We start from the raw sequence: 23,555 nt of genomic DNA, 5'->3' as shown, positions 1-23,555 counted from the left end.
TCCACAGTCCTCATCTAATCCAAAGACATTCGTTCTCGACTTCCTCATGAACTACAACAAGATTTGATCATACATGAAAGCCCCTCAATATGTCAATTCAGCGCAAACTACTGCGGAAGATGTTGATCACGCGCTGTAGATGGCTATTGCGGTGGCCAAGGCACCTGTCAGCTGGGCCTTGATCGCTATACCGCCGGGCTTCAAAAGAAGAGGCTCAGCTGCGATGACAGCATCAATAAACTTGGACGTGGCGGCGTCTGCGAGTTGGAGCTGCTTTAGAATTGAAGCTCTCCCGTCTGTTATGGCGCTCCAAGTCGACGTTTGGGTCCCTAGCCTCACCAGTAAGGTCAAATAGGTAGGCACGAGCAGCTGAATGCTGGCAAGGATGGTTGTGCCATGGACAACGCCGAATGAGCCGGCGGATTTGATATCAGAAGTTGTCTTATCCAAAGCAGCAATCACATTGGTGAAATCTGCTTGGATGGCAATTGCTCCTGTTAAGCCGCTATTCGGGAAACTCTTGATGTCGTTGTCAAGGGTAGTCCAGCTTGGACCGATCTTTTGCGTAATATCGTTCTCAACGGTAACGGCATCGCGCTGAACGATGGCTGCAGCAGTGGCAGAAGTGGCAGTCAGAGCCAGCCAAAGGAATTTCGTAATGGCGACCATTTTGCGAATTTTTGTTGATAGAATAAGGGAGAAGTCAAGCGCGACTAGAGGGATGATGGAAGTATGCAAGGAGAATCGGCTGTGAGGTTGATTGATTGAGAGAGAGAAAGAAGAAAAGAGAATCTCAGAGGTTTTATATTCATTTTCCCTACCATGACTGGATATTACGTGTGTATTAGTCCCGAAATTACAACTACGTGTACCACGCTCGCGATCCCGAGTATCACCATCGCGATATCGAGTGTCACCATCGCAATCCCGAGTGTCACCACCACGATTCCGAGTGTCAGTCACAAATAACGCGTGTCTCAGGACGAAGAGATTAAGTGCTCGGCTTGAACATCAACATTGTGGAGTACACTACACACGAGGGAAAAGATATTTGTCATTATTGTAGAGTCGCCGACTGGCAAACCCTGGTGTTTCGTTACTCAGACAAGGGACACAAACCTTTGGCGTGGCCGAATATTGGTAACTGCTCTACACTGCTAAAGGGATGCGCTAGCATCCTTTGTGCAACTCGTCACAAATCGAGTCCTATCTGTCTGTGCAAGATCTCTATTCTGAAGGGACAAATCTCTAGGTTATAGATTGTATTGGCGGAGCTGTCAAGTTGGTTATGGGAGATGCAGTACTACGTGACTTGTGGAGTCGTAAATTAATTCTAGTCTGCTTGCTGTATTATTGATAGGTTATCTAAGTTATGTCACGAGTGTAGTTATCTTAGTCTCATGCTAGGCTTCATAGGTTGATAATCTGCTCTTGGACAATCTCTCGTAAGATCGCTACAGTATCCCTGTAAGAGGAATGAAACATCCAATAGTATCTCATTCTCCAAGATAGTATTTGGACAAGTCACACATACTCTGCTCGCACACAATAGTCTTTATTAGTGCGTGGCTGTCAGGATTATTGGTTATTGTCCTACCCACCTCTTAGTCCATGAATAACACCTAGATCATTAGATAGATGATATCAACATACTTCACTTCGACAGCTCTTCTGTCATTAATTACCCGTATACGAAGTAGTGATGTAGCCAAATACGGCCCATCTGTACGAGTGAGAGCTTGTTCGCTTTCCACATCACTTTTCGATTTGGAAGTGACTGTAAACCGAGGCTTACAATTGACTGATTTCACATTTTTGTTCTTCGTTTGCCCAGAGGGGCGTTTTCCCACTATTCCATGAAAGCAGCTACCCAGCCCCTCCAATACCATTTTTGCAAATTAAGACTGGCTAAGAGGTGCGCCGTCCTTTCGCTTCTGCTCGCCATACTTCTTAAGGCGCATAGCCTGGATGGCAATGAATCCAGAGGTATCCATTGGGGAAAAGCCCTCGAGAGAGTCCATAGAAGCATCCTCCTGGGAGTACAAGTTGGATGAGTCGCTGGAACGGCCCAAGATAGTCACGTTGCCCTTGTAGGCGGCCAGTCGCACAACTCCAGAGACGTTACGCTGAGAGAACTCAATAGAGTTGTCAATGAACTCGCGTTCAGGGCTGAAGTACATGCCGTTATAAAGCTGGCGTGACCAGTTGAGACTGACGAATTGGTCCCGGATTTCTCGCACTCGGGAGTCCATGACGAGACCCTCTAGGTCCAAATGGGCGGCAAGAGCCAGCGTGAGGCCTGGCGTTTCGTAGCAACCTCGCGACTTTAGGCCAATAAAACGGTTCTCAACGATGTCAATGCGTCCGACACCAGCCTCGCTTCCAATCTTGTTGAGGGCTTTGAAGGATTCAACGGAGTCGGTAATCTCCTTGTCGCCGATGACAACCTTGGAGATGACACCCTTATCGAAGTGAATGCTGAATTCGACGGGCTCATTAGCCGCATCCCTGGGGTCGATAGTACGAAGCCAAAGCTCCTTCGGGGGAGTCGTCTCAGGGTCTTCCAGAATTCCAGCTTCGTAGGAGATGTGAACAAGGTTCTGTACTTTGATGTCAGTGTGCTTCAGGCCAAACAATGTGGAATATGAAGGGGGTTCTGAGTTGAGGCAAGGCCAAACCACGACATAGAAGCTTCAAAAGATGAAAGTTCAGTGAGTGGCCCGTTCCCCAAGATTCAGGTGACTTTGCAAAACTCCAGACTTAGTGAAAATGGACAAATCACGGTGTACGAACCTCATCCCTATTGGAATATTAGCAAAGCAATCCCGATGCAATGGGTAAGGGGGTTGTTGAGAAAAGAAATACTGACATTGACCAGGGGGCCTTAGGTGTAGAGCTAACGGGGATTCCGTTCTCAGCGGCGAACTTGAGCAGGTCGTTGCGACCCTTGAAACGCTCGATGAAAGCGGGAAGTCGCCATGGGGCAATAACCTCAATGTTAGGGTTGAGCGCATGGAAAGCCAGCTCAAATCGAATCTGGTCGTTTCCTTTTCCGGTGCAGCCATGCGACACTGATACGTCAGCTTCACTCGGCATCAACATTGGTATCTACATTGGTAGGATTCTTACAGTATTGGCAACCATGCTTCTCTGCGACTCGAACTTGGCTGCGGGCGATCACAGGGCGAGCAAGTGCTGTGCCCAAAAGGTACCGAGACTCAAAGACGGCATTGCACTGAATAGCTCGCTTGACGACTTCGTCCACGAGCTCACGCTGGAGGTTTTCGCAAACGAAGGCCTTGGCGCCGAGCTGAAGAGCCTTCTTCTCCACGGCAGCAAAGTCTACAGTAATCGGTCTTGTCAGACGCAACCCCGCGAAGGTGCCCATGCCATTGACATACCTTCGACCTGGCCAACGTCGGCCAAAAAGGCAATCACCTCATATCCTTCCTGGATCAGCCAGACAAGGATGGTAGAGGTGTCAAGTCCACCAGAATAGGCGCTGTGATTCCATTAGTTACTGATCGAAGTCAATTTGGAGGGGTTGGAGGGGTTGATCAGTCATCTTGAATGAGAAAGACGTACAGACAAACACGACCCTTGGACATGGTGGCTAGCGGTTGGATTGGAAAAGGAAGGTGAAAGTTGATGAATTGGTAGCAACAGTGAGAGCAGGTGCAATTCGTACCTTGGCTCGAAATATATATGTTCGGCCAAGAAGAAATGTCTCGCGTTAGGATGACTGTACCAGACTCAATGTGTCGTCACAAGCATGGGTCTTGGGTGCAATATTTTCATTGTGGGTGACTCGAAACTTTGTGAGTTATCACGTGATGCACCCGATCTCGGACCCATGATAGATAACAGTCACCTTTGTTCTTCGTTTCAGCCCGAGTTATTTAAGCTTCCATGCCCAACAAACTACTAGTTTTAGGCGACCCATCAAGGTGTGCGGGACCGTACAACCGTATGGGACCCTTAGTCATCCAAAGCTTGCGATAACAACTGCTACTATATTGTTGGTGATTAGGTGTAAAGGTTAGTGGTGGTATTTGTATATAAATTTGGTAGAGTAAGTAATAGGAGATTACTTTTACTGGTTTTAATTTTATGCAAGTGAATACATTTGGATAGATATGTGGTATTATAAAGAAAATTACAGTAATTGTTATAGTGGGCTTTTTGTATTCATGTGAAGGCATAGTCAGTCTTGCATGGGGTTATACACCATCCTCTTGAGCAACACATATTGCGTTTCAACCCAACTACTCTATCTTTTTTATTCTTACTCCATATTTACTTATTCCCACTGGTTATTGTCATCATCTCACCTGTTACGCTAACAAGCATACGACCAGACGCAGTGGAAAATTCGGGGTCCCGTCAAGCGCTTCTCTTGAGTGCGATGTCTTCCTTTTTTTTGCAGCCCAAGACTCCAAATCTCGAGTCGCATGATTCCATTTTTGATAGCTACCTTCACTAACCCCACGCTAAGATACATAGTAATTTACTACCGTTTAAATCTAGTCAAACCGGGACACTGCTACCGTTTTCTACCGTACCTAATGTTTTGCACAAGAGGTTGGATTGGGTTGTGACATCTTCATAGCTCTTAAAGAGACTACAACCTCTCTGCAAGTTGTGCATCTGATACATAATGTGAGCCCCCTTCGCACCGGTACCCTTCTCCTTCTCTAACCCAGGCGAATCCATACTCGCACCGCCCCATTTCTTGAAGAGCCTTTTGGATCTTTTCCTCCTCTAATTTCTTCTTTTGGGCCTCTGTAAGCCGTTCTCGGAACCTTTCAATGTTTATTCCATCTCCCTTTTCTTCAAAAGACTTTAATTGCCGCTCTAGTGTCTGTATGCTTATCGTCTGTAATTGACTTTTTAATGTTTGTTCCTTTTTCATCTTGCAGAGATTTTGCCAGTCTTCATCTGAGACGCCTTCTTCGCGCGTAGCGGTGGCAGTATCCTTACTTGGGAATGATTGGTAATTTTGTTCTCCGTCGATTGTGGAACCGGCTGCTTTCTGCGCAGTAGAAGAGTTCAACTGAGCTGAAGTCTTGTAACTCACCGAGGGCTGATGTAGTGCGCTTGTGTCAAGGCTAAACCTTTTGTCCATGGTTTGACGCATATTGCTGTAGAAATCTTGCCTGGCTTGTGGTGGCGCCATAGCTTGTTGCTCAACCTCATTGGTTCGACCATTTGAGAGGCGACTTGAATTTGATGATGCCCGCACGAGGCCATTTCTTTGGGCTTTCATCTGTTCCATGCACTCTGTAACGTGAACACACGTGATCGAGAGTTCGTGCGGTAAACCACCGGGATGAGGAGCACTGATGGCTCGTCTCATGACTTGCCTGGCTAGATTCTTAACGTCGCGGGCATTGCTCCATCCTGAAATAGCACCCAAGGAACGAAATAGATGTCGAACTTTGCAATAGTCCTCAGAGCTTGATTGTTTGAGAGAGTCAACTTTGGCACTAATGCCTGAGCCTTCTAGCTCTCGTAAAAATAAATCAATGCAATTATCAGGAGACATAGTTTCGAAAACTAGTTGCTCTGGGAAGAGGCCGGAGAGCGTAGGGTATTGCTCTAGGAGCTTGTTCATATCGGTTGTCAACCCAGTGAGAATGACCACCATTTTCCCGGAGTTAGAAGCATTCGCCAGAAATTGCAAAAGCTCTTCGACCGCTTCCGCCGCAAATGAGCCGCTCATCAGCCGGCCACTCTCACTAATGACTAGCACGCGGCCAAGGGCGTCTAGGAGTTTCTTTCGTGTCTTTGGTGCAGTCTGACCTACATACTGGCCGATCAAATCGGTTGCTGAGCACTCAACGACTTCTTTCGTTGAGACGAAGCCCATGTTGTAGAACATTTTGCCCAAATGACAGGCTGCTGTCTTTTTCCCAGTACCTGAGAACCATTCAAGTATTAGTGATGAGCTCTCTCTTTTCTTATTTATTAACATCCACGCTTCACACACACGTATATACGGGAAATATATGTGCATAGTAGGAGCATGAATGTATGGGTAAAACAGAAAATTTGCTGTAAAACAAAGCATATAAAACAAAACATTGGGCGCACTTACCTGGTGGGCCTTTAAATATAAAATTCGTTAAGACGAAGGATCTCGGGTCTAATTTATGCTTCTTTGCCATGATATAGCTGCGTTGATAGCCAGCCAGCTGATCGATAATGTGACTATTGACTAGTCCCTTGAGCGATTGGTCATGGTTCAGCTCAAATATCTCCCGTTGAATAAACTCTGGATCAAAGTCAATGGCCTCCAACGCAGTAGCATGAAGCTTCTCTTTAAGAGGCAGACGCGATATGCGACTTTCATAGTTCATTTTTGCTGCGGTTAGAATGCCATTAACCTCACCAGCATTAGTGAAATTAGGTCGCATTAGGGCTTGCTTGAGCAGCTCTCGAGCCGCAGCGATAGCATCATCAGTGCAGATGAGGCCATCCTCCAGAATTTTAAGTCGTAAGATCTCCTCCAATTGGCTAATAGTAAAATCCTTGAAATGAAAAGGGTGTTTGACAGGGAAGCGTCGTGAGAAACCAGGGTTGGCATTCTGAAATAGATCGCGAATCTTATCTTCATAGCCGATGAGGATGATGCATCGGTCTTCGCCAGGGACGCCTTGAGTCATGGACACAATTGTGTCTATAATGCCTGTTTTAAAGGTGTCTTGATTCTTTTGCGAGTTACCGGCATCGAGCATATATGCCTCGTCAATCACCAAGACCTTGCCCACTGTAGATTCAAGAATCGCTTTTGTCTTGGCCTCCGACATACCAAGACAGTTACCAATGAAATCAGCCGGAGTTTTGAGAACAGCTGAGAAGTAGTTAGTTGTGAATCTCTACACTGACTGCTGATCAGGAACCTACTATCGCCACGACTAAGGAAACCTAAATCGGCTAATATTTGACCGTATAGCTTGGCGACTGTTGTCTTTCCTGTGCCAGGTGACCCAACGAAGACTTGATTCAGTGGGAGTTTAAGAGGAGGCTCTTCGCGCAATTCCTTTTGGTAGTTGAGCTCTATCATGCCGATCAAGCGCTCTGCAGACTGCTTAACTTCTTCAAGCCCGATAAGTTCCTGTAATTTAATCCATGCAGGGCAATTTCTCGCCATCGCCGAAGGGTCTGGCCCAATTAGGTCCTCTTTAGTAAAAAAGAGACAGTCTAAGCTTTGACCCCGCTTCCCGTTTCTCTCACGCATCAGTCTTTGAGCCTGCCGCTGTCTGATTCGAGCGAGCAGATTCTCGACAGCGCGAGCGTTGCCAAATCCGCGGTTTCCTCGGCCCTGAGCCAAGCGGCGAATAGCGATGCGCACGTACACACCGTCTAAACCTCCCTCAACACGCATACCCCCCCCATAATGCTTCAGTATATTGTTCGTGAAGATATGCCAAAGTTCACCATCATCAAAATCAGTAAATTTGATGGAGTAAGGGATTCGGCTTTCCAAACCAGGGTTATGCTCAAAAAAGGGCTCCATCTCATCTTTATACCCCACAAAAACAGCTGAAAGTACGCCGATGTTACTTTCTAAGGCAGCGAGAAGTATATCAAGCGCCTGTTTGCCATCCCGATCCATATAGGGGGTCATAAGCTGATAGGCCTCATCGACGAAGATGACGCCGCCGTCTTCATCGTTCGTCATATCTTGAATAGTGAGCTTCATACCCTTTGCACCTTCTGAGGCTACCTGGACGCCTGTAGTCTCTTTAATATATTGAGATTGTAGAATTCCTGCCTCGTAGAGGAATTTGGCATATAACCGAGCAATTGTCGTTTTGCCTGTCCCGGGATTTCCTTGGAAGACGGCATTAAACCTCTCCAACTTGAGAATGTTCATTTTCCCATTCGTATCTTGCTCCTTGCAGATAGCAACCTTCGATTTAATGTTAAGGAAATGTTGCTTGACCTCTTCCAGTCCTTGGTACTGCATCAACTCATCCAGGATATTGGAATTCTCGCCATATTGTTTCCTGCAATCCCACTCCTGTGCCGCTGCAGAGTTTTTTTGCCGGAATGGATTCACTGGTTCAGTCGGTTTGATACTTGGCGGCTGAGATATCTTAATGAATTTGCTGGCATTCGAGTCGTCGTCACTGTCGCAGGACCAGGTCCCATAATCAGAGCCCCTGCTTTGTTCACTCCCTACAGAAACTTCCTGCAAGGTGTCGTCCGGAGAGGTATTGAGCGGGTTTGAGATGGGCGAGCTTGTCATTTCTGTATCGCTACCACTCAATGGAGGCGTCTCAAGTAGAGGGCTAGGACACGACCCTACAGCTGAAGTAGAGTCAAGCGGATCTAGACCGTCTTGAGCGCCATCAGTGTTCGGAGAATCAGGCTCATGCATTTTACCAGTCGATAATACACGTTCTCACAATATGATTATATTGGTTAAAATATGAGTTTAAACAATATTGTCGAGATCAGGCGGTATACAAAACCCAAGGGTTTATATGTAAATCAGTTACAGGTATAACCTCATCTAGCTGATAGATGCTCCTTATCGGGTGCACGACTTTCATAGCTTTAATTAGCCTCCCCAAAAGCCCATTGAGGCCTGGCTGTATGAGCATGCACGTTCAACAATGTTACGCTGACATGGGCGAGCGTGCAGCCAATCCAACCTCTGGAATTTGCATTTCGGTGAAGGCCTCTAAAGCCAGGGGCGCCGAATAGAATATTGACCAACGATTGAAGAGTCACCGCCTCCTTGGTGGCGAATGGTAAAACTAAATAAGAATGCCTTACTATGCAAGCCTGGTTGCCTTGGGAGAGATAACGGGATTATTGCATCTGAATGGCAGAGCTCTATCGGGTACGCATGTACGTGCATGCGAGTACGTGTTGTCGTTGCCACAGCCTCACTTAGGCCCGGCCACTTTGAATACTCCGATCCTTTCGCACAACAAAAGCTGAGATATTAGACCTTTCCTATTCGCTAGGAGAATATTTGAGGCTCAATTTAAAGCGTGGCAGCTCTTTATTGGTAAACGCACTGTGAAGTTAGTTGCCTAGCGAGCCGTCCCGGCTACACGTACTGTAGCTACATATCCTTGCAGGAGATATACACGTCAACGATGAGGTGGCTTTTTAAATTACATGTGCCCAGTGCAACTGTGAGCACTTACCTAGGTACCTAGTAGGTATTCAAGTACCTACTTTTTTTGCTGGTGCATATGCCGCAGCAAGGCTTTCCATGCAGCATTGGGGGCTTGGGTTTTCGTCTAAAATTTAGGCCAGGTTAAATAGTGGTATTGCTTATGGTGAATGTGTCAATCTGACTCTAAATTAATTCGCAACTCTTCACAGCGCTGGGTATTTGATGCCATTCGCATGATATATTCCGTTTTTGAGTGGGAATAGTTTCTCATCATATTTTGCACACCACAAGGTGTAATCGAAAACGAATAACGACCTGACTATTTGTTTTTCTACCTCCAGAAATAGGTATGTTTTTGATATAGGCGAATCCATTAAGCCACGCTAACTTGTCTGTAGTTACATACTCAATGGAGCGCGAAAAGCTGTTGCTAGCATCCCACCAGTCTACCTTTCAGACTGATTCGTCGGACGACTTGAGCACCTGTCTTGAGAGTCAGAGGCCAAGGCAGGACGTCATGGAAGATCTCGAGAATATTGTTGTCAAATACCAGGACGAAATCGAGAACTTCATTGATCAAACTCTGAAAGATACCAACCAGGCATCTCCAGATTCAGGCTTAGCCGTCTTGTATAGCTTGGGAGAAAATCCAGTTGGTATACGTGAATCTATCAGGAAGTTATTATTATATTTCCTGGAAGCTATTGAAATTGCATTGAGGTCCTTTGAAACAAATCCGGTATATCGCGAATACTGGCTCGAGAGGTTTTGTACCCATGCATCTCAGACCGTTGGAAAATGTACACCTACCAAAGCACCTGTCCTGGAGGATATCGAAGGAGACATTTGCACAGTTCGCAAACTTCGCACAGTTCAAGGACTTGTTGCCGTTATTACGCTGGACTGTTCAAGCTATGCTTCAAGTACGTACTATCTCGGAAAGTTACTGTACGACAGATTCTTGAAGACCAGAGATATGGCAGATCTTGACAAGGCTATTGCCATATCACGGAGCATTATAGAAGTACCTCTGATAGACCATCTGGATCGCCAGGCATTCTCCTTGCTTCTTATGCTGTATTTGATGGGGAGATATAATTCAACTGAACAAATGGCTGATGTCGAGGAGGCCATTTGTCTTGGCCAGAATTTCATCAACACTTCTCCACCAAACCACCCAATGAGGGCTATGGGATTGCATTGCGTGTCATCTTGTTTGTTCAATCGATATTCTATCACTGAAGATTTCAGAGATCTCAATGAAGCTATTATTTCAGCTCAGGAAGCTGCTGATAACGGCAAGCTGACCAACCTGGCCGACCCAGTCTGGGTTAGGTATCTCTACTCGGAGTATCTAGCGAAAAGATATGAAAGCTCTGGAGAAACAGAAGACTTAGAAGAGGCCATTTATATACTTTTTGAGGCTGCCGAGACTTGCTCTACAGATGACCAAAGGTGGATTCTTCTATTGGGTCTCCTTGCATGTCTATTACTTAAGCGATACGATTACACGAAAACATTAGCAGATATTGACGGCGCCGTTAATCTGTTGCGGGGGGTCATTACCACTATTACAATCGATCATCCACGGCGACATCTATTCCTAGCCCAGTTCGGGAGTTACCTAAACAAGAGATACCAAAGTAGTGGAGCGGTGGTAGATCTTGAAGAGGTTATTTGTGCATCTCGAGCGGCTCTTGATGCAACTTCCTGGGACTTCGAAGCCTCAGAAGCCCTTGCAAATTCCTTGCATGATAGGTATTTACGCACTGGAGCATTGTCGGATATAGATGAATGCATCCATATTATGCTGGAGGTAATTGGATCTATGCCGATAGACCACCCAAAGAGAGTGAACGTGTTAGAACATCTCGGAAGATTCCTCGGCATTAGAGCGAAACAGACAGGCGCATTAACAGATTTTGATAGGTCCATTTTCACTTATCGAGACTGTCTTAGTGCTGCCTCGCTGGACCCCACGCTCCGAGCTATCGTGCTAGGTAATCTTGGAATTTCCCTGTCTGGTAGATATACCCACACCAGAGCAATGTCAGATCTGGAAGAATCCATTTCTCTAATACGAAAGGCCATTGCATCCATGACCACCTTGCAAGAAGATGTATCCGAATACATGGATAACGCGCTTCACAACCTGGCATTATTCCTACAGATGAGGTATATTCGAACGGGTGGGATAGAAGATTTGAACGAAGTTATTTCCTTACTTCAAAAATTTTTCGAAACTGAACATGACTCGTTAAGCGATCGGGAACGGCCTCGCAGGCTACTCAACTTTTCAATCGCCTTGAATCTTAGATTCAAGCACCTTGGAGAGATAGCAGATCTTATGGAAGCTATTCTCATAGCGCGAGAGGCGGCTAACATGATTCCGAAGGACGATTTGAAACGGAACGACGTTTTAAGATGTCTTGGGACGCACCTTTCCGTGAGATTTAGTCATACTGGTGCGAAAGCAGATATTGACGAAGCTATTTGTGTATTTCAAGACGCTCTCCATACGAGCTCACCAGGCCGTCCAGACCAAGCTGCATTATTGACCAAACTTGGCGGATGCTTCCATGTCAGATTCGTTCTTGCGAAAGCTGTAGCAGATGCTAACATAGCCGCACAAGCAGCTCGCTCGGACGATGACATAACACTCCATCTTAAGGTTCTCGAGACTCGAACAGCTTCAATTCGATATCACTTGAAGTTACCGACATGGAAGGATGTTTCAAATAGTGAGTGCTTCTACACTGAAGTCGAAGCCGAAGCACTAGCGGACATTGAGAACGCCCGAAAGTGTTATATCGATGCTCTATACCATGAAACTGCTGTGCTCAGCATTCGATTTTCTGCCGGTCATGGTGCGCTGTTCTTGCCTTATTTTATTGATTATCCGAAAGCATATGAGGTTGCCAAAAGCACAATTGACTTGATTCCATTGCTTGCGCCCCGTTCTCTCCAAAACTCGGATAAACAAAACATTCTCTCCGGTGCCGTCGGAATTTCTTCAATTTCAGCAGCTATTGCTCTTCATCAACTCCCTGCTAATCAACGCACTCTTGCCGCAATAGAGTGCCTTGAGACAGGTCGCGGACTGATAGGTGGAGCCCTCTTTCAGCAGTATGAGGTATCGGTTCTCGAGAAGCACCATCCCGACTTGGCACAGTACTTCCTTACCCTGAGGGATCGACTTGACAAGCCGGCTCTAGAAGGATTTGGCCTTTTGAATAATAGCCATACTGTGGATATCGAAGAGAGTGAGTGCCGCAAGACTGAGCAGCAGTTTACTGAGCTTCTCGAGATTATCCGTTTAAGGAAAGATTTTCAGCGTTTCCTTCTCCCGGCATCAGAGATTGATATGCTGCATGCAGCAGCATGCGGGGGCCCAATCGTGATTCTAAATATGAGCCACTATCGCTGCGATGCCTTGATTATTGAAGAATCGGGCCTAAGGACTCTAGAGTTTCCGCATCTCTCTCAAGAAATGTTCCCCGAATATATTTTTGCCCAACGATACGAAGCGCTTCAATCTCTCAAAACACTTTCTTGGCTCTGGGATGACATTGTTCGTCCTGTGCTTGACGCTCTGGGATTCACCGAGCCCCCATCTAATGATTCATGGCCTCACGTGTGGTGGATACCAACAGGCGGATTCACGAAATTCCCTCTACATGCAGCCGGGCATCATCTGAGGCGCAGTGGCGAGACGACGCTCGATAGAGTTATCTCATCATACGCAACATCAGTCAAGGCCATTATTCATAGTCGCCAACGGGGAGCATTGAGAGTAGCCGAGCCCCTGAATCTTGTCGCCATCGCCATGGAAGAGACAGAGGAGCAGGCACCGCTAGTCCATGCAGGCCGCGAAGTCGATTCAATACTAAACATCTTAAAATCGAAGGGGGTAAACTGTAATCTACCACAGCCATATAAGGGCGATGTCTTATCGGCCATGATGACTTGCCAGATATTTCATTTCGCTGGCCATGGTGAAACCCATCCCACAGATCCACTTCAAAGCACATTGCTCCTCAGGGATTGGCAGAGTGAACCGCTCACAATTGCAAGTCTGTTAGAGAGCAATCTTACTTCAAACTCACCATTTCTTGCATATTTATCCGCGTGTGGGACTGGCCGAGTAATAAATGAAAAATTGGAAGACGAAAGCATCCACCTGGCGAGCGCTTTCCAGATTGCTGGATTCCGTCACGTCATAGGAACTCTCTGGAGTGTTGATGATGAGTTATGTGTAGAGATTGCTGAGATGGTCTATGAGACGTTAAGAGAAGAGATGAGAGATGATCTGGTGAGTCAGGGACTTCACAATGCTGTTAGGACGCTTCGAGACCGGTGGGTTGATAAGGCAGATGGAGGGATCGGAAATAAGAGTCGGACAATTGATGGATCGAGAGAAAATCGTCATTGCCAACTGGACGACGATGAAGAGCTGGGACGACCACTCTGGATTCCATATGTTCACTTTGGAGTTTAATGCTCAGACATTAGGCCATGACTTCTGGATGAGGCTCATCAGTACACAGGGGTTATACAGAGATTCGTTAACTGGAATCTTAATTCGACTATAAATAATGCCGTATTATAGATTTAACAAATCTATCTGAAAAGAGTAGCGAAGTGAAAGTAACGAGGGTAGCGAAAGAGAACAAAGCAATAACTCTAGCATATTCTTAGCAATTCGGTAAGTAAAAGTCTCGCTGGAATGCTGGATAGTAACTTGGGGTGATGGTTAGTCATTTATTTTACAAAGTATAGTTCCAGTTCTATGATATGTTTGAATTCTTGAGTTACAAGATCTCAATTTAATATATGTGTAGACTTCTTCATACATGACGACCGTATGAATCCCATTACACAAGTTCAGCAGAGCCTGTGATTATTTCTTCGTCGTGTAACCACCAACTAACATCGGATCCAGGTACACTAGAGCCATTACGGGTAGTTGACTGCTTATCATTTGACTCAGCTCGACTAATATCCCAAATATTCGGTAGCTCCAGGCACTTCCAAGAGACGCGCTCGCCCCTCGTAACCAATGTACGGACAATGTCTCGACGAAAGGTGCGGCAGCGGGATTCTTGGACCCATTTAGGTCCGTTGGGTAGCGTCATAGAAAAATTGAACGACTTCTTTTGCCGCTTGCTTATGATCTGCGGATAATCTCTAGAGGGGTATAGTTGTTCAATGCTGAACTCGGAACTGAACACTATGACAGTGATATGCAACTCGTCGTCGCTGTTGTTGTCAAATGTGAACCGAAACTTTTGGTCAAGTGGGTGTGGAATAGCCACGCCACCATCCACCGGTTTGATGGTCACATTGAACGGCAGCTTAGATGATCTCTGGTTTCTGAGGAGGAGGATATGTCGGAATAGAGCGAGATGTGCAAGGGAGAGGGCTGCTGATGCGGCAAGCTCATTTGGATTGCCGTTTTTGAGGTTCAGTGGCCGCACAGGATCGTCAGACCCGGTCAACCACGCGGGTCCCCGGACCGTAGCATCATCTTCTCCCACTCTATTCAGCTGTAGCACATCGGTATAATTTTTAGTAGACTCAAGGAGCTCAACACGGCTGACGAATCTCTCTTGAAGACGATCTTGCAGCTGGCTCCGAAAATCTGCGTCGAAGGCGAGATCCACATAAACTCTCAGGGTCCCTTGCTCGCCCAAATTCCATCGGTACAATTTGACAGTATGGCGAAAATGTTTTAATAGTAGCAAAAGCTTGTCATTTATAATTGCGCTGCATTGTAGTTCTTCAACCTCGTCCACGGGGAAGATGGTAATATTGGGCAAATCCGACGATACCATGAACTCGGACCCCATATTGACCCCGTGTGCACTACCGACAGGAATGAGAACCTTGTTGCCCTCTACTTGTACAACGATAGGAGTGGCGGAGAAAGGCTCATAATTTCCAAAGAAGAGAAGTCTGTCACGGCCATACACTTCCGGGGTCTGGCCTTCAAGACATACCCTCAGCTGGTCTGATATCATTCGATAGGTCACGTTCAGGACTCTGCCACTCCTATTTTTGCTGTGTCTTAGGTAGTCAAGCAACTCCCACGTAAAAGCGCCGTATTTTTTGCCGTTAACAATTTTTTCGGCCGCATACTCTTTGCTCCCGCAAGCCGTCATGAGCGTAAAGTTTTCTGGGTTGATGGACCAAGACGTTTCCAGTTTTGTATCACGCGAAGCACGCTCCGTAGTCTCTATCGAGTTTTCTGCTGCTTGGTCATCGATGGATAGATTCGGCACAGGAAGCCAATCGCTTGGCGTGCGAAATGACTTATATTCACCGGTCGATCGCCAAGATCCCCCCGAATAACAACTGTCGAGGGTGACGACAATCTGTATACCCTTTTCGTTAAGCCTCCTCAGCCATTGGTTGAGCTGCCACCCCCGCACTGCTGGTTGACCGCAGCAAAAGTCAACTGTGATCAGGGAAGGGTCTAATAGGTTGCTCTTGGGAGAGTCCTTTTGCCGCCGAAGCAGTGCCCCGTGCCCGGAGTAGTGGAAGAAGAAGAAATCACCGGCAACTGCGCGGTCATAAATGTTATCGAATTCGGCTTTAAGGTTGGCAAATGTTGGTAAGCGTTCTGGTGGCTCGACAGGACGTTCAGGGACAGATTCTTGATTGTTGAAGACTGAGATAGACGAGGTAAGGATGGAGATATTTTCGAACTCGTATTCATCTTGAAGAAAATTGCAGATAGCTTCTACATCGTTTGTGCAGCCACGGAGATTGTGGAGCGCCAGTTCGCCAAAACTAGACGAGGTTCTTGACCCATCGTTGAGATACAAGTCTATTCCAACTAGGAGGGCGTATCGCTTTCGCATCGCCGTGCACATATTGCCTCGATGTCGGCCGTGTGTTTGATGATGCTGTGTGATTGTTTCATGTTATCCATCCAGGCCAAACTAGTCTTATTATAAAGCTCTGCACCTGCATCAAAGCGTTGGGCGGCATGCCTTGGCGTTAGGCATCCATACGCGTTTTATGTTGAGATCGGGCACGGGCACCTAATGTATAAGGTATATAGGTACTTAGATGGGTGCGTAACTACATGTATATGTAAGTTGTAAAACAAGGACTAATATCCGCACATTATCATGATGTTACACGGCGTCAACCTTGAGGTATACTTTACTGTACATACGACTTATTCATTTGACAATTGGCCAAGCTTCTAATAAATACATATTTATCCCTTCGTTCATGTGAACTCATCATCCAGCCCGTCTTTCTCTTCACTTTCGTCATAAGACGGAAACCATTCGATATCTAGTTCGTCGCTCTCATCATCCTCAGACCCGTCGCTGCCCCCTCGAAAGATCTTGTCCTTTTGGCTTTTTTGGTCTCGAGAGTGCCTCAGTCTCGATTGAAACAGCTTTTGGGAAAAGTATATCCCACTAATAAACACAACTATCCCGTCTTGATCCTCATGCATCTCTGTACAAGAGCTACCAGAGCTGCTAGTCCACGTACTATTAGGTGACAGAGTTAACAGGCCTTGGGCATTGTCAAGGTTGATTTCGACAGAGGATGACTCGCTAGTCATTATGGCAACAGCGCACCGGCGTGTTGAGTAGATCTTTGTCACAATCCACAAACCGTGGGTTTTAATTATATGCTTGTGTCGGCGCCTCATCTCGGATGTATTTTCGGCCATCCACTGTAAGGCGCTTAATTCATCTCCTACCTGATGCTTTATAACAGGACTTTCTGTAAAAAGAACGGCACCCTGATCGCTCTTACTCTCAAATGATACAGTCATTGAGGTCCTGAGTGAAGTCACTGTGCCACTGGGGGGGAAAAGCAGTTAGCGCTACATGAATGTTGTAACATGAAGCAAGAAGATGTAATTCATGATGGAGAAGTAACGTGAACTGACGTCGCCCTAGCCGTGCCTCCGATGCAACGAGCTTGAATAGAATTAGAGCTTTTAGGACCCCATGTCGTAAGCCCTGGACTATTGTTGTCATAAATCCCATCATCTGGGATCGTCCATCCTTGGCTGGTGAGATCCTGAGGGCTTGACAGGTCGGTGATGGTGTTCCAGTCACCTTCTGAGTCGAAATAGCCACAGCTCCCAGGATGTATATCCCGAGTCGTCACCTTCTTATATAGACCCCAGCCATATGGATGATCAGACATTAGCTGTGCGTATACTCTATCGAGGCGGGACTTGCCGGACATGATGGTTTAAGGCGTCCTCAATAGTATAGCTTTATAATGGTATGATCTGGAGATAGGGAACATGTAAATACATGTAACAGTCAACTTTTGTGTGCCTGTCTCTCGCCTTCAGACGGTGCTCTAAACTTGGTAGAACTTTGGAGACATTGGCAGTTGTTTGAAATGTTTCATCAGGCGTTAATGAGGCGCTGGGTGCAGACGTGGTGAGAACCAATCCATCCAGCCAATGTGCAGCTAGGTGGATACCGACCGTGGCAGGCAACGAAGGAGGCTTAGACGCGTGTCCATGATGTGTCTGACAAAATATTACCTTCAGCCGTCGAACAAGGAACAATATAGACGATGTGGATAGCCATCTGATGTCGCCATTCTTTCTTTCCTCTTGCCACTTGCTGCTCCGTACTTACATCAACAGCAACTTGACTCGGTCTCAGCAACGGCTACGATGGAGTCCAACGCGATTCCACTTCTGGCCCTGGGCCCTAGCCTCCGCGCCTGTTTTTGGAGCTATAAAGCCCAAATGAGTCCGAAAAAAACGATAGGTAGTGATGCATTATGTTCGTTATATGCAGGCTACTCCGTATCTAAGATGAGAATGGTTATACAAGTGCTAACTCACACTAGCAACCGTGAATAAAGAGAGAGCATGGGCCACCGGGATATCCCTTACGATTAGCAGCCAGACTATAATATGATTGGCGCCATCTGGAACAGGGTGGGTTGGATTAATAAGTTTCATCTTACAACTCCGAATCATCTATTGGAACCTATAGAACCATATTGTGAGTAATGAAGGGGGGAAAATTGGACTATTGAACGACAGAAGGGCGTTTTTTGGTCTCTAACATACATGTAGGCACATAGGTAAGGCAGCTAGCTATTAGGCTTTGCAAGCCTTTCATACAATTGCTATAGGTTAAACTGACTCTCATACAAGCACATACGACCATAGGTAGTGGAAAATTCGGGGTCCCGTCTGCTCCCCCATAGACAAGCCACTAACCGGCAGATTAGTAGTTGAGTGGCTGACCATCAGCGAACACCGGCTGTTGTATGTTTTTGCCTTTTTTTGCTTCCTTTTTTCGCGTCTTTCTGTTGTCTTGTCGTGGGTTTCTGGCTCTTGAAGTGATGAAAGAACTAAAAGTGCAGATGCTTACATTTTAGGCCTGGAAAATATGCAAGGTAGGGTAACATCGCGTCAATGTGGGCACGTGATACGGCTTTTGTCTGCTTTACCCACGATTGATTCACCTCCTCCAATAAGGGAAGAGAGGCATTAACAAGCCAACGCAGGCCCTGTAACAAGTAACAAGAGCCGCTGTGTTTGGAGATTTGGCGGCGGCTTTCAGTAGGCAATTACCACATCACTCATTTCCAATTATCAGGTGAGAAGGCGAGTTCAATGCCGCCACTTTGGTATTTGGAAAAGAAGAAAAATGCGGAATTAGCGGTCAGGGGGTTGATGTTGCTTATGTGATGGATATAAAGCAAGCTCACTGCAGGGAAGAAGCTCAATGAGGCGGAGCAGAGCCGCACATATACGCTTGTGTTTACGTAGCGGACCCTTTGTTTCTTCTCATCAATTTTTTTCTTCTTCTTTATTTTGTCTGTAATTTTTTTTTGTCTCTCTTTTTCTTTTCCAGCTTCCTTTCTAGTTCTGCTTATAAACACCACGTTTCACTAGTCTGGGGCGATCGCCAAGGCCAAGTGGTCTTTCTTTCTTTCTCAGCCCAGAAACTAATTGCATCTTTAATCCCCACGTTTTCTATCTGATATTATGGCTGAGGCCCTTGGCACCGCCATTGGCGTCATTGGCTTTGTCGGCCAGCTATTCGACGGCTGTGTCAAAGCTTATGGATACTTCACCACGGCAAGCAACCTGGACTCCGACAGCCAGCGGATGATGTGCAAAGTGCGCATTGAGGAGATGCGGCTGGTCGTCTGGGGCAGGGAATGGGGAGTCGCAGAGGGCAAGTTTGATGAGCATCTGAGCGAGCGGAATCCGCAACTCAAGGTCTTGGCGACACAGATTCTGGAGCAGCTTCATGGCACTGTCACGGACTTTAAGAAGCTGCAGGATCGCTACGGGCTGGTGGATGAGGCGACGGCTAAGGGCGGTAAGGAGGCGGACGTCTCACCACCGCGGAAAGGATCCAAAGATGAGGGCAAGAAGACGAATGGCTTTAAGACGTCATCGAGTACGCTTAACCTTTCAAGTGAGAGGAGCTGGAGAAAAGAGATTGGGCTGAGGACGAAATGGGTAATAGGAGGTGAGATTTGGTCATGTCGGTGCAAGTGAGAGAGTTCTGGCGGTGATGCTTACAAATGCTTCCCTGCCCCTGAACAGACAAAGACAAGTTTTCCAACCTCTTAAAAGATCTCAAAGGTACCTATGATCACATGTTATACTCTTTTATGCAATCGCAAACATCTAACAAACAATCCAGACTTCAACGACGGCCTTGAGGCCCTCTTCCCCCCTTCTCAGGTCCAATCCTTCCAGCGCGCATGGACGCATCAACTCCTTGACCGCGCCCAGCGAGACCTTGCCGAGCTATCTCTACTTGAAAATGCCTCGTCTGGCATCTATCCCAAGCTCACAAACTCGGCCAACCTCAAGAAACTCCGCATCAACCTCGACAGCAAGCCCCAGGAATCCTTCAAGCCTACCTTTGCCCTGAAAATTGGGCGCACCTCGCTCGACATACAGGACCTGGATTCACCTCGCCGGGTTCAGGCTCACCACGTCACCGCAGGTGATGTACTCATCGAATGGGTCGATTATGATCGGGAGGAGATTGAGGAGCGCGTTGTCCATGTCCGCAGAATGGACGATCTTGCTCGTATGATGCACTCGGCATCGGAATGCCATCCGGACCTTCATAGTATCGATTGTTTGGGATACACAGATGACGCCGCCAACAACCGCTACGGCCTCGTCTACAAAGCGCCGGCATCTTCTCACTCAACGCTTAAGACGCTCATCTCCAGCGCCGACCTCAAAACGCCGGATCTCGACGACCGCATCCGCCTCGCGCAGACTCTTGCCGTCGCCGTCTGGTCCCTGCATTCTCTCGACTGGCTGCACAAATCCATCTGCTCTTCCAACATCGTCTTTTTCCCTTCTGCCTTTTCAACATCGGGCCTTTCGCCCACCGCCTCCGCCGCCCTCGTCCCAGACATCTCCTTGCCTTATCTCAGCGGCTTCGGCGCCTCGCGGCCGGAGCTCGACATAGCATTGTCCGTCATCCCGCGCAACCCGTCTATTGAAGACCTTCACCGCCATCCCGCCTCTCTCCGCGGCAGGCCACATATCAAGCCGTTTGACATCTATAGCTTCGGCCTCGTCCTGTTGGAGATTGGCCTCTGGAAAGTCCTACAGACTTATTACAAGGCGCACTACACTGCCGAGCGCTGGCGTGATAAGGTCGTTCTCGCCGTACTGGTCCCGGGGTTGGGCAGTAAGGTCGGCAAGCGGTACAGGGAGGTAGTAGAGATGTGTCTGCGCGTTGATGAAGAAATGTCGAGCAGTGAAGCGGGTGAGTTGATGGAAGAGGTTGTGAATAAGTTGGAAAGCATCCGGGTGTGATATGGGCAGTGATATGACACGATGTGACGACGATAATGACGATTGCACGAGTAGCGATGATGAGAACATGGCGAGCTATTGCATATAGAAAGAAATAGTATGACATAATGCGGAATAAAAAAAAGGAGCGGTTGTCTCGCACCTAGCTGGGCACGCCGTGGGTCATGGGCACAATTGCATCGACAGTAGTTGTATCAAACGTGTCTCAATTCTTTTATGAGTAGATAGTATCAAGAATATCAACATATAGACCGCTATAGAAATCGAACTCCAGCCATGTACCGCAACGATCAACGATTTTCAACCATGAACAGATAGGAGTTTTCACCACATGAAAGACTGGTAGAGTATGGTCTTTTGACCGTCCACTGGAGAGTAGAGTTTCCCCAATCAACGTATTAATCCAAGTATTCGATCTCAGGAAGATCAGGAAGACTTTCAGCCCCCCAGTAACAATTGCATTCAGATCCGCCGTCGGATCCGCAGTCAGATCCGCCGTCAGATCTATCTTTGACACACCCCGGCCAGTGAAACCACCCGTAGTTCGTTTCTTCGGTAACACTGGTGGTGGTGATAGCAGTGGAAGCGGCGGAGGTGGTGGTGAGAGCGATGGGAGCAGGGGCGGGAGCAGCTGGAGCAGAGGCGGCAGCGGCAGCGGCGGCAGCGGCAGTACGAGCTGCTGCTTGGATAAATTCAAGGGCGAACTGTGGTTTGCGTTAGCAGAGTAATAAATGTGACAAGTATAGGCATAGAGATGTAAAGTGACAGCTACCTTTTCTTGTCGAGAGATGCGGACGACACAGCCGCAGGCCCGATGGTCCTGGAGATCTTCCTCAGTCGCCTCGTAATCGGCGATAGTTTCGAATCCAAGAATCGCGTAGCCCTCGTACCAGAAGATGATGGTAGTGTCACGCTGCCTTATCGTCTGCTGAACGGCGATTTCGAAATCGTCCTGATCGTAATAAATGTTGCTACTTTGGACGACTAGCATGTACCTCGCGATTTGGCTCTCAGATTGCGCGTTGTCGTTTTCTGACATTCTGTTTGAAGTGTTAGATATGTACATATTTTCCAACGCTGTAATACTTACTTGGCAGTTTGCTTCAACTGGAGTTTTGTTCTTTGAAGACGTTGTGGTGGTAGTGAAAGACTTGTGTAGCGTGGCTGGTTGGTTAGGATGATGTTGTTTGGCGAAGAATTGAGCTCGAAATTCGGCACGACTGAAGTTTGGCAAAGGGCAACTTTTGTGCCGTTTGAAAGTGAACAATCTGACAAGGGCAGCCGTCAGGGGGGCCACGCGGGTGATTCACTGATCGAAAGTGAACAGAATCTGACGAGACAGCTGTCAGGTCAATTCCATACCTACCTCAGGTATGATAAGACCTGTGAGGCCAGCCAATTCGCGTTTGTAGTCAGTGAAAGGGACTGATGTGTCTACCATGTATATTGAAAAGTCACACCCAAAGACTGAGCTTATACAGACCTGTAAATGATCCATTGGTAGCAAGAACTTCAATCCAATCCCATAACACCTATAATGTTATTTGGCTGCTTGCGTTTTTGAAGAGATCATATAGCTGAGTATGTCCAAAATCACTTGAAGCAAGTCATTTATTGACTCGCTTTCAAAATATAAGGCGCTCTCGTGCGGCTTATTCCACAATCCATCGGCAACCTAGATTTCTCATTCTCAGCTTTATAAATGATAAGTTGATGCCAAGTAGCGAGGCAGGCGAGTTAACAAGGAGTAGCTGTCTAGCACTCCGATTTGGTGATCTAGGACACCGCGCGAGGTTCATATTGTTGACCCCGCCAGCATGGCGAGCTAGAAAGCTCAGGTACCCCCATCAGAATTAACACTCTCATGAATACAATTACATCTGATAATATTCTTGAGTCCAAGAACCAGCTGACTGCCTAGAGAAAGAGTCGTCCCGGTTACTAGGTCCAGATCGACAGTCCGCTCGTGGGCCTCGCCAATGACTACGCATGCGTACGCCGATAAGTTTTTGTCCATGCTGAGCCGGCGAAGGAGAACATCTTCGGTCATATAGGCGAGCCGAGTCTTCTTCTGTTTGTCTTGGCTGATAATGTTGTCGTCACGGATCTGATAGCCGACTTGTTCGTCAAGGACGACTCTCATCTCGTCGGCAACTCGAGTGGCGGGCTCGTTTGCAGCCAGTCGGCGTGGTTGAGTGCAGGCTATCTGGAACCGACCTTCATATTCATCGTGGACAAGAAGTTGGGGGATCTGGGTTGACTTTTCAGAGCCAGTTTCACTCGACAAAATCATCACCCGAGACTTGTAGTAGTTGTCCAAATTCTCTTGGTATCGTCCATAGGCTGGCAATTGACGGCGGCCTTGAAGAATATTTTGGTGACATTGGGGCTACGCTTTTCCGGTCAGCGGGTTTTGAGCTGCGTTCTCAAGACGCTAAATCTGGGCGGCGGTGGCCTGGTTGCGTGCAATGGACTCCATTTTGGCCGCCCTGGTTTGCTTGATTGTCTGTATCCTTAAAGAAGATTTGCGAGTGCGTTGTGCTGAAAATTGAGCTTGTTGGGTATGATTCACTTGCGGCTCACTTGAAAGTGGAAACAATAGCC

General features: G+C 47.1%; 8 protein-coding genes across 8 annotated transcripts; 2 read left to right on the top strand and 6 right to left on the bottom strand.

The window, feature by feature from the left end:
• Positions 1-126: 126 nt before the first annotated feature.
• On the bottom strand, positions 127-669 carry V8C40DRAFT_262682 (cell wall mannoprotein 1 family protein; the record flags this gene model as incomplete). The annotated part of the gene is made up of 1 exon (XM_083219383.1): positions 127-669. One exon carries the CDS (start codon positions 667-669, stop codon positions 127-129), a length of 543 nt encoding a protein of 180 aa, XP_083077190.1.
• Positions 670-1,316: 647 nt separating this feature from the next.
• Positions 1,317-3,845, bottom strand: V8C40DRAFT_236113 (argininosuccinate synthase). The gene is made up of 6 exons (XM_083213978.1): positions 3,586-3,845; positions 3,402-3,502; positions 3,130-3,342; positions 2,870-3,071; positions 2,794-2,800; positions 1,317-2,600 (listed from the first exon to the last, which is right to left on the bottom strand). The coding sequence occupies exons 1-6, from the start codon at positions 3,606-3,608 to the stop codon at positions 1,899-1,901; spliced, it is 1,248 nt and encodes a 415-aa protein (XP_083077189.1). The 5' UTR covers positions 3,609-3,845; the 3' UTR covers positions 1,317-1,898.
• A 695-nt stretch (positions 3,846-4,540) lies between these two features.
• Positions 4,541-8,427, bottom strand: V8C40DRAFT_236110 (P-loop containing nucleoside triphosphate hydrolase protein). The gene is made up of 3 exons (XM_083213977.1): positions 6,907-8,427; positions 6,098-6,853; positions 4,541-5,919 (listed from the first exon to the last, which is right to left on the bottom strand). Exons 1-3 carry the CDS (start codon positions 8,384-8,386, stop codon positions 4,622-4,624), a joined length of 3,534 nt encoding a protein of 1,177 aa, XP_083077188.1. The 5' UTR covers positions 8,387-8,427; the 3' UTR covers positions 4,541-4,621.
• Positions 8,428-9,182: 755 nt separating this feature from the next.
• On the top strand, positions 9,183-13,810 carry V8C40DRAFT_236108 (CHAT domain-containing protein). Its single transcript, XM_083213976.1, has 2 exons — positions 9,183-9,486; positions 9,538-13,810. Exon 2 carries the CDS (start codon positions 9,549-9,551, stop codon positions 13,635-13,637), a length of 4,089 nt encoding a protein of 1,362 aa, XP_083077187.1. The 5' UTR covers positions 9,183-9,486; positions 9,538-9,548; the 3' UTR covers positions 13,638-13,810.
• V8C40DRAFT_236107 (caspase family protein) lies at positions 13,776-16,045 on the bottom strand. The gene has a single exon (XM_083213975.1). It carries the CDS (start codon positions 16,012-16,014, stop codon positions 14,014-14,016), a length of 2,001 nt encoding a protein of 666 aa, XP_083077186.1. The 5' UTR covers positions 16,015-16,045; the 3' UTR covers positions 13,776-14,013.
• Positions 16,046-16,342: 297 nt separating this feature from the next.
• V8C40DRAFT_236106 (uncharacterized protein) lies at positions 16,343-17,485 on the bottom strand. Its single transcript, XM_083213974.1, has 2 exons — positions 17,058-17,485; positions 16,343-16,968 (listed from the first exon to the last, which is right to left on the bottom strand). Exons 1-2 carry the CDS (start codon positions 17,360-17,362, stop codon positions 16,380-16,382), a joined length of 894 nt encoding a protein of 297 aa, XP_083077185.1. The 5' UTR covers positions 17,363-17,485; the 3' UTR covers positions 16,343-16,379.
• Positions 17,486-18,486: 1,001 nt separating this feature from the next.
• On the top strand, positions 18,487-21,236 carry V8C40DRAFT_236100 (HeLo domain-containing protein). Its single transcript, XM_083213973.1, has 3 exons — positions 18,487-19,632; positions 19,710-19,748; positions 19,810-21,236. The coding sequence occupies exons 1-3, from the start codon at positions 19,140-19,142 to the stop codon at positions 20,949-20,951; spliced, it is 1,674 nt and encodes a 557-aa protein (XP_083077184.1). The 5' UTR covers positions 18,487-19,139; the 3' UTR covers positions 20,952-21,236.
• Positions 21,237-21,349: 113 nt separating this feature from the next.
• Positions 21,350-23,244, bottom strand: V8C40DRAFT_262675 (DEAD/DEAH box helicase family protein; the record flags this gene model as incomplete). The annotated part of the gene is made up of 4 exons (XM_083219382.1): positions 21,350-21,655; positions 21,724-21,991; positions 22,042-22,171; positions 22,830-23,244. The coding sequence occupies 4 exons, from the start codon at positions 23,242-23,244 to the stop codon at positions 21,350-21,352; spliced, it is 1,119 nt and encodes a 372-aa protein (XP_083077183.1).
• Positions 23,245-23,555: the final 311 nt, after the last annotated feature.

This window comes from Trichoderma camerunense (genome assembly GCF_050948025.1).
Source record: "Trichoderma camerunense strain CBS 138272 chromosome Unknown V8C40scaffold_3, whole genome shotgun sequence".
Classification (NCBI taxonomy): domain Eukaryota; kingdom Fungi; phylum Ascomycota; class Sordariomycetes; order Hypocreales; family Hypocreaceae; genus Trichoderma; species Trichoderma camerunense.
Note: the sequence above shows the minus strand (reverse complement) of the source record. Positions and strands in the feature narration are given on the sequence as shown.

What these genes read in the sequence shown, in the direction of transcription:
- V8C40DRAFT_236110 (XM_083213977.1), bottom strand. Translation starts at nt 8,386, where the DNA reads ATGCATGAGCCTGATTCTCCGAACACTGATGGCGCTCAAGACGGTCTA. An exon ending in TTTCCTTAGTCGTGGCGATA is followed by an intron (nt 6,854 to 6,906) that starts GTAGGTTCCTGA and finishes ACTACTTCTCAG; the next exon opens with CTGTTCTCAAAACTCCGGCT. An exon ending in TATATTTAAAGGCCCACCAG is followed by an intron (nt 5,920 to 6,097) that starts GTAAGTGCGCCC and finishes AATGGTTCTCAG; the next exon opens with GTACTGGGAAAAAGACAGCA.
- V8C40DRAFT_236107 (XM_083213975.1), bottom strand. Translation starts at nt 16,014, where the DNA reads ATGTGCACGGCGATGCGAAAGCGATACGCCCTCCTAGTTGGAATAGAC.
- V8C40DRAFT_236113 (XM_083213978.1), bottom strand. Translation starts at nt 3,608, where the DNA reads ATGTCCAAGGGTCGTGTTTGTCT. An exon ending in TCCAAGGGTCGTGTTTGTCT is followed by an intron (nt 3,503 to 3,585) that starts GTACGTCTTTCT and finishes ATGGAATCACAG; the next exon opens with CGCCTATTCTGGTGGACTTG. An exon ending in GAAGCATGGTTGCCAATACT is followed by an intron (nt 3,072 to 3,129) that starts GTAAGAATCCTA and finishes CTGACGTATCAG; the next exon opens with TGTCGCATGGCTGCACCGGA.
- V8C40DRAFT_236108 (XM_083213976.1), top strand. Translation starts at nt 9,549, where the DNA reads ATGGAGCGCGAAAAGCTGTTGCTAGCATCCCACCAGTCTACCTTTCAG.
- V8C40DRAFT_236100 (XM_083213973.1), top strand. Translation starts at nt 19,140, where the DNA reads ATGGCTGAGGCCCTTGGCACCGCCATTGGCGTCATTGGCTTTGTCGGC. An exon ending in GACGAAATGGGTAATAGGAG is followed by an intron (nt 19,633 to 19,709) that starts GTGAGATTTGGT and finishes GCCCCTGAACAG; the next exon opens with ACAAAGACAAGTTTTCCAAC. An exon ending in CCTCTTAAAAGATCTCAAAG is followed by an intron (nt 19,749 to 19,809) that starts GTACCTATGATC and finishes CAAACAATCCAG; the next exon opens with ACTTCAACGACGGCCTTGAG.
- V8C40DRAFT_236106 (XM_083213974.1), bottom strand. Translation starts at nt 17,362, where the DNA reads ATGTCCGGCAAGTCCCGCCTCGATAGAGTATACGCACAGCTAATGTCT. An exon ending in GGAGGCACGGCTAGGGCGAC is followed by an intron (nt 16,969 to 17,057) that starts GTCAGTTCACGT and finishes TTTCCCCCCCAG; the next exon opens with TGGCACAGTGACTTCACTCA.